Below are 8,716 nucleotides of genomic sequence, written 5' to 3'. Positions count from 1 at the left end.
CACACACACACACACACACACACACACACACACACACACACACACACCAGTCTTCTTCAGAGAAAACAAATTCTTTTAAGCAATATTCATATGCCATGGTTTCTGGCCCCTCACAATCAGAGTAACCTTACACCAAGTACCCCACATCACCTCCTTAGCAGTCATTCTATTGTGTGACCCTAAAAATGGACATCATACATCTGCTGTGGTCTGTGGTCCTCAGAGTACAACAACACCGTCACATGCTTCAGTATGGACACCAAAATTTTATTAATGCAACTTGCAGAATTCAACAAACATTAATGAAGTATCTACTTTGGCAAAGCCACAGAAAAAGAGGATTTCAAAAGGTAGGGATTAACATGTCCAAGGCATCATGGACAGAATGAGTAAAAATCCATGGAGACAGGAGAATGCAGGATGAAATCAGGAATCAACTAGGAGTTTAATTTGGTGGAAACTAGAAGGGCGGAAGTATGAGAGATAGGTTGGACCCAACATATGGAGGGCACCAAGAGTGACACTTGGAAGTTTTGCTTTATCATGTAAATAAAAGGAAACCACTGAATATTGCCAAAAGGAATCCAAACTCTTCTTGTCCTGTGTGCCGTATTGCTCAGCAGACTCACATAAGGCTTTCAATTCTCATTGCCTTCATACCTGCATTTTTTTCATATTAACTGCTTTCTAGTCAATTTTTCACTAACCTTTGCTTGTGCAGATTTTTTGAACCCAAGTGCAGAACTTTATATTTATCTCTTCCTATTAAATTAAATCTTGTTTACCTCAGCTCATTATCCCAGTCTGTCAAGGTCCTTGTGGATCTTGATTCTCTCATATAATCTGTTAGCTATCCTTCCTAGCTTTATTTTGTCCATGAATTTCCCATCCTGTCCCAATGAATTTTAGAGTTTTAGGAGAGACTTCACCAGATTACTCACTGAAATCCAACCATATCTACACCTTTAACTTTTTCCTGTTTTTAACCATATTTTTTTAAAAATGGTGTTGACCAAATGATTTGTTTTTTATGTTAGCTCATAGAGATTATTTTTTTTCCTTAAGTGCTCATAAAACTTCCTTTTGTAATCCATTCTATAATTATTCCAAGAACAATAATCCCACCTATAGTTTGGTAAATTCTGGTAAATTGCTGTAGTATTCATCTATCTTGATTCCTTAAAGATCACTGAGAGTGGCTCACTAATTACATTCATAAATTTCTTCATTATCATAGAATAAAGTTTAATTAGGTCTGGTGGCTTGAACTCATGGAGGTCTGTTCTGGCATTTCAATTACTCCCTTTCCCCCTTTATTGTACTATAACTCACAGGCTGAACTTTTCTTAGAGCAAGGAAGGAACTAAAAAAGGGAGGGGGAGGGAGAAGGGAAACACTGCCTACATAGCTCTATCAAGTTAGATACCATAGAAAATAGCAGTTACAACATAGAAAAAGAATGGCAGTGAAGATATAGGAAACAAAACCCCGTAAGCACAAATGCACAGAGTATGGGAAATAAACAAGGAAGCAAACATGAGTTAATAGATATCACTGAGTCTTGGCAAAATTGAGCTCATGAGTGGAATGAGGCACTGGAAGGGTGCATCATATTATTTAACAGTGAAAGAACAGATAAAGATTGGGGTTAGGGTGCGCAGTAACATTGTATACCAAGAAGAAATATGCATAAGAGGTGAAGAATATATTGGTGAAGATCAGGAGGAGAAGGTGAAAAAAATGGCATGGTTGTGGGGCATACTATAGACCACCTGGTCAGGAGGAGGAAATAAACAATGCATTCAGGAAGCATATCGCAAGTATATCTGTAACACAGTATAATGGTGAATTCTGATTATCTGAACATCTATTAGATCTGTCTTTGTGGAAGAAAAAACAGTGGAATAACTAATAAATTCTTCACTAACCTTGATGATCTTTTTTTGTTCTTTCAAAAGGTGGATGTAGTGGCTGGGAGAACTGTAATTCCCAACATGATTCTGCCTACCAAGAAGATACTAGTTGCCAAAGAAATATAGGAAGCTTGGGGGCAAATTAAATGCTCTGTCTTAGAATGTGTGGTACATTCTAACATAATCCAGTACACACATTAGATTTGGAGAGAGGAGCTTTAAATGAGTTTAGAGAAAATCAGGAGGATCATGTGGGTTAAAATTCTACAGGGGAAGTCATCTCCAAGTAAGAAGCTGTCAACACTTAAATTCATCAGGTACAATCCAAAACAATTGTAATAATGAAAAGGGGAGAAGATCTGTCTGAAAAGACTGATGTGGTGGTACAGAGAATTCATAAACTGATTTAGTTTGAGCAAAAGACTAAAGGAATTGGAAATAAGGTTGGATAGCATAGCTTGAATACAAAAGCATGATGCAGTTGTGCAAAAATAGCATCCAGAGAGTTAAAACTTACAGTGAGTTAAGCCTGGGGAAGGAGGCTGAGAATAACATAAATAATTTTGTTGAGCTATGTTGAGAAAAAGTAAAGGATCAAAGAAGGGATAGGATTGCTATTTAGGGGAAATGGAATGATATTAACAGGAGATGGAAGGAAATGCAGAGTGAAGAAAACCATATTTCTGTTGTTTGTTTCCCTCCAAAGAAGAATGATTTTGGGACTGGAAAAGGTGGAGCAGAAATTGGGTTATAGGCAGTTGAAACCTGAGATAATTAAGTAAATAATATTCCCTTTGTTGCCAATAATAATAACATATCATTATTAAGAATCTTTATTAATAATAACTAATGTATATTAAATGTACTAAGGTTTGCAAAGTGCTTTACATGTGCCATTTTATTTGATCCTTACATCAGTCCTGTGAGGTAGATGGTATTTACTTCATCATGTTGCAGATTAGGAACTCAAGGCTTAGAGAGATGAAAATCATCAGGCCTGGATAAATTCTATCCTGGGGTACTAGAAGGAATAGGAAGATATGATTGCTGAGCCACTGTCATTTGTTGTCTGAAACCATCATAAGTACTAAAATAAATACTAAACATTTATTAAACACTTACTACATGCCAGGCACTTTGCTAAACACCAGGGATCCAAATGCAAAAAAGAAAGACAGTCCCTGCACTCAAAGAACTTCTAGTCTAGTAAGAGATCATGGAGAACAAGAGTGGTGCTGTAAGACTAGTGAAGGCTAAAGGCCTTCCTTGAGGGGACATGACCATATGGGTAACTTTTACTGTCCAATGAAACTAGACTAAAAAGGGAAGGGAATCCAATTTCGAAATTACAAGCTAATGAACTTCACTTCAGTTCCTGGCAAAGTTACAAAAAGGGCTAGTTTATGATTATCTTAAGAAAAGAAGCAGTGATCACTGAGAGTTGGGATGACCTTATTAAGAAGAAATCATGACACACTAGCCTCATTTCCTATTTTTATGGGTTACTTGACTGGTAAACCAGAAGGACGAAACAGACAAAGTTTCTCTATACATCAGTAAAGAATTTGGCAAAGCCTTTCAAAATTCCCTTGTGGAGAAAATTGAAATATAAGAAAATAGCACCATGTGGATGTGGATGTGGAAGTAATTAAGAAACTAATCCTAAAGAGTAATTATTAATACCTTGATATCAACTTGGAGAGTGGTTTATTGTGGAGTATGTCAGGAATATGTCCATAGTCCTGGTCTTTTGAGCATTTTAATCAATCATTTATATAAATGAATAGTTGGTATGCTTATCAGATTAAAGATAACACAAAACTGGGAGAGATGGGTAATACTTTGACAGAATCCAAAATAAAAATCTGTGTCCTAGAATGATGGGCAAAATCTAATAAGACAGAATTTAATGGAGATAAATGTAAGGACATACACTTGGTTAAAAAATTCAATTTCAGAAGTATGAGATGGCAAGAAATGGTTATAGAGCAGTGTCAACTCAAAATCTGGGATTGCAAACTGGTATAAGTCAGCAGAGCGCCATAACCCCACCATCACATGCTATTCCTTAAAGAGGAAAAATAAAGAAAAAAAGGAAGAAAAACATTAAGCAAGGAAGGAAAGGAAGAAAGGAAGGAAGGAAGGAAAGAAAGAAGAAAAGGATATGATTTTAGATTACATTGAGAGATATAATTTGCAGAGCAAGAGAGGTAGTAATTCCATTGTACTCTGCCCTAGTCACATCATAGATAGATTATTTGTTTAGTTGTTAGTGCCATATAGAAGAAGAAAAAGAAGAGAATTGTTAATCTAAAGAGGGAAAACCAGGAAGTTAAGAAGCCTAAGTACCATACCACATAATGTGGATGGAGGGAATTGGAGATATTTAGCAAGGAAAAGGGAAGAAAGAGTTGGAATGTGAAGGGTTATAGTATTGTAGAAGAATTCAATTTGATCTGACTTGGACCAGAAGAGAGAACTGGGAATAATTTTGGTTCAATGTAAGGACAAGAAAAACCTTGCTAAATATTAGTTACCCAAAAATTGAGTGGGTGGCCTCAGGAGATCCCCACTTAATAGAGGGTTTCAATCAAGGGCAGAGAGGATTAGTAGTCAGATATGGTTACACTAAATGACTCCAGAGGTTCCTTCCAGCTCTCATCTTCTGTGATCCTTTGAGTAGTTCTACCTTCTCTCTGTCACCATCCTATCTATGCCAAACTGAGGTCTTATCCCTTCCTGAACTTTCCTTTCACTGTCCGCTTAACTTTAAAAAATGCTGACCATTGAGTGGGATGATCCTCTTGCTTTCTTATATTTCTGATCCTGACTTAGTGAAGTGGAGGATTTGAGATCTAAGGACTTATTATATTATGTTAGATATATCCCATAAGGACTCAGCAGAAAAAGGTTGCTTCAGAGAAAGATAAATGCATCCACAAAGACTATTGCAGCTTTGGTCTAGTTTCATTGGACAGTAGGCCAGGAAGTTACCTGTATGGTCATCTCCCCTCAAGGAAGTTTCAGTGATCAAATGTTCCTTTACTTTTGAGGAAGGCTATGAGCATACTACATTGAGGTCTCTGGGGTCATGATCCCCAACTTTGTTCTTCTCTCATAGGAGTGATGTCCCACCACTAATATACTTTCTCTTTGACTCCAGAAACGCAGAATCTTAGTACTGGAAGGCAGAGCAAATTTCTAGTTATTTAAATCTGAGGTTTAAATCAGATTAATGTAGCCTTCTAACTAGCCCTCAGGGATATGTAGAAGTAAGAAGCATGACTCCACCTTGGAAGGTTAATGAGGTGATGGGTCCAAAGAGGTGTGTTTTGGAAAAGTGTAATATAAGTGTGAGCCAGTCATATTATTGTGTGTATACTTATCCTCCTCACGTTACAATTTATTGTTTCAGCATCTGTATCATTGAATCCATGGGCAGCTTTACATCCAGTTCAATGCCTTTATCCAAAGTTAAAAACTACTGAAATGTGACAACTTCTATCACTCCAGATGTTTTGTTTGTTTTATTTTTTTTTTCTTCTGGAAAGAGAGAGAATCAGGGGCAGCTAGATGGCACAGTGGATAGAGCACCAGCCTTGAAGTCAGGAGGACCTGAGTTCAAATCCGACCTCAGACCAATCACTTGACACTTACTCACTGTGTGACCCTGGGCTAGTCACTTAACCCCAATTGCCTAAAAAGGAAAAAAAAGAAAAGAAAGAGAGAGAATCATAGCATAAATAAAAATGTCTTGGTTATTTGAATTTTTTAATGTCTTTCTGAATTGACTGATCAATCCAAGCCAGCTTTTATTCATGGACACACATAGTCTGTTCTCTTACAGATTAAGAGACTCGTTTATTTTTGTCCTTGAAAACCCGTTATTCATTGTTTCTTTTGTGTGTGTGTGTGTATGTGTGCTCATTCATATTACTTCTCTTTCATTATTTCATTTTGTTTCTGTACCTCCTTTTTCCATTATACCATATTGCCAACCTCTGTTATACATCTCTGCTCTCTGCACTCTGTTTTATTCATTTTCTCCATTTTTCCTTCCATCTTTTTGCTCTTTGCCTTGTGTCTTCTTGTCCCTTTAACTGGCTCACCAATCTATCATCTTCATGTTTGGCCCACAGGAAAGCTGGACTCATCCTCTCCCAACTTGGAGACCTCAGCAACTGGTGCAATGGCCTCCTCCAGGAACCCAAGATAAGCCTACAGCGCACCTCAATCAAGTACTTGGCCTGCCGCTATCGGGAAATCAAACCTTATGGACTGGAGTGGTCAGAACTTAGCCGAGACCTCAAGAAAACCTGTGAGGAGCAGATGCTCGGTGTCCTGTACAATGATTATGGAGATAACAAAGATAACTAGAGATTCAGGGTGCCTGCAGGGGTCCACCAAGACTAAGCAGGAGGGAGGAAGGACTTTTGGGTTGGTTTGTTGATTAAACTTTTTTTTAATGGACTACTGAAACCTCCAAAGGCAGAATAGCATAAACCAGGGAGCCATGTTCATTGCTCTCGGCAGGACTTCTTTGGTATGAAATTCTTCTTCAGCATGACCTTGCCGGTCTGAGGTTTTGTTCCTTTGAGGTATTTCTTTAGGATTTTTATTGTTGTCGTTGATTTGTTTCACTCACTTTTCTAAGAGTTTCATCAAACTGCTCCATGCGCCAGATGAAAAATCTATCATGCACAGGCTTCCTTTTCTCCCTCTGTCTGAACCCCATGCTCCTCACCGTGTCTCCCTCCTGTCCCATATTCAGAGGGATATACTCAGAGAAAGGGCTAAGAGTTCAGTCAAGTAGATTTACCAAGCATATATATTCTGTAGTGTGGTATAGATGTGTCAACTATGACAAAGGATGGGTTTGAATTCACCCACCACAGAGCTCCTGATTTTCACAAAGGTGCCAATGGGGCAAGAGGGGGGCAAATAACGGCCACCTCCTCTATCCCCCATTCATTCCTTGATAAACAGATTGTAAGTGAGCTATACCTATAGAATTGGGGCTGAGAGGAGAATTGAAAAAAAAAACCTTATCTGGAGAGAGGCTGCTGTCCATCTCTCCCATTTTTCTTTATTTCCTCTGCCTCATCACTACGTTAGAAACTTTAGGGCATTTCTCTTTCAAGGTGAGATCTGCCATTGTTTCCATGCATCATAGTATATAGAAGGGGACCTTCAGAACTTCTGGCCATTTTTTTTTTGCATCCAGGAAGGACTAAATGTAAACTCCCCTGGACAAGTGGATCTTTTTCCAATTCTCTGGTAAGAAGATCCCCTTCAGATAGATATTCTGCTGTATGGAATTATGTCTTTTCCATTGGGGCAGAAAAATTGGGGCAAAAAATTGTTCCTTTCTTGGTTATCTCCTGCAACACTGGTTCCAGCATGAATATTTTCAGGCCAGAGAGAAATCTGTTTTGTTTTGGCATTTTGTCTATAGCAGGCCAAATTATCAGGTTCTCTTTAGTCTTCTTACCATGCCCACCCCCACCTATGGACTCAGTGTTCACCTGATAATCATAGGAGGGGTTAATTTCCTTCATGTCAGTGTTTTAGCTTGCAAAATACTTGTAAAAAAACTTCTAACTATTTTTCCCCTACTAATCTTGCAGATCTTTTCTCTTGATGACCTTTCAGGGGGCAAGGACTTCAGTGAAGGTGTCCCCCCACTACCAGATGGGGCCAGGCAGCACAGAGATTTCAACTAGGGAAGCATGATGGAAGTTCAAGGGCTGTCATAGTTGACACCCTGCTCCCTATGAGAATAGATTCTATTGTGAACTTTCACTGAAGGCCCCTTAGGGTGACATTCGGTCTATGCTGTCTCCCTCAGATGCCATCCCAAATGTTCAAGCTTCAATACTCCAAATACTTCAGTACTTCAAACAACATGTTCAGTACTCCAAGCTTCACTGCCTTTGGCCTTATACTCCTTACCTGAAAGGACATGAGGACGTTGGGGAAAGGAGTAAAAGTTTGGTGAGGCCAGGCATTGAATTAAGGTAGAGTTTGACCTTTGCGAGAGCAGTTGAGATGTGTTCACTCACCCTCCAAACTTGAAATTCAGGTGATTCTAGAAATCTGTTCCCCGCAGGGTGACTCTCAGGGGATTGCCACAGGTTCCATAGAGGTCAGCCCAAGACTGATCCTCTGGGTACTGTTCTCCTGAGGGACCTTTGGAGGTGGCTGATGAAAGAGTCAGAGTGCACTGTTAACCCTCCATCATTCCACCACTCTTGAATGTCTCTCATTGTTCTAGAGCACCAGCTCTATAGGTGGTTCTATAGTTCCACGTATATGTCTGTAAATTGAACTTGACCTGGCCCCTTCTTCTTAAGAGTGAAGCTCATGATATGTAAGGAAGAGTTTGAATCCCGGGTTCAAAGAAATTAAAGATGTCATCATGTCTGCTTCCTGAAGGCCAGGCTTCCAGCTCTGCATGATGAGTGCAGCTGGCTCATACTTTCCATCTTCTAGTGGACCTACTTGAGGGATCTCCAGGGATCTATCATCGTGGCCAACAGAGGACTGTATTCACTAGCACTTAACTACATCAGTACACAACCTAAGGTGAAGTGTGGAGGTTTTTACAAGATCTTTCTGTTTCCCTGCTCTCTCATCAGAGATTTCTCATTGATGAGAGTGGTTTAGTATTTAATTAATAATAATAGTAATAAGAAAGTAGGCATGAGGCAGGAGTTGGGGAGGGGTGGGGGAGTTGCCTTTGGTGTTGCTCACTACCTTTGCCTCCTATTCCTCTAGAAAAGTGTTAGAGTGGTAATACCAAT

The 8,716-nt window shown here is 39.2% G+C and overlaps 1 protein-coding gene across 1 annotated transcript in view; it reads left to right on the top strand.

Annotated features, from left to right (window-relative positions):
* The window catches only part of ASTN1 (astrotactin 1), a 278,216-nt gene extending 271,642 nt beyond the window's left edge, over positions 1-6,574 (top strand). Inside the window, exon 22 of the mRNA XM_027868478.1 lies at positions 6,053-6,574. Within this exon, the coding sequence (XP_027724279.1) occupies positions 6,053-6,290 (238 nt within the window). The 3' untranslated portion in view covers positions 6,291-6,574. The remainder of the gene's footprint in view (positions 1-6,052) is intronic.
* The last annotated feature ends 2,142 nt before the right edge of the window (positions 6,575-8,716 follow it).

This window comes from Vombatus ursinus, unplaced genomic scaffold, assembly GCF_900497805.2.
Source record: "Vombatus ursinus unplaced genomic scaffold, bare-nosed wombat genome assembly UNPS02014789.1, whole genome shotgun sequence".
Classification (NCBI taxonomy): Eukaryota; Metazoa; Chordata; class Mammalia; order Diprotodontia; family Vombatidae; genus Vombatus; species Vombatus ursinus.
The sequence above is the reverse complement of the archived record's forward strand: the minus strand, read 5'-3'. Positions and strand labels throughout refer to the sequence as shown.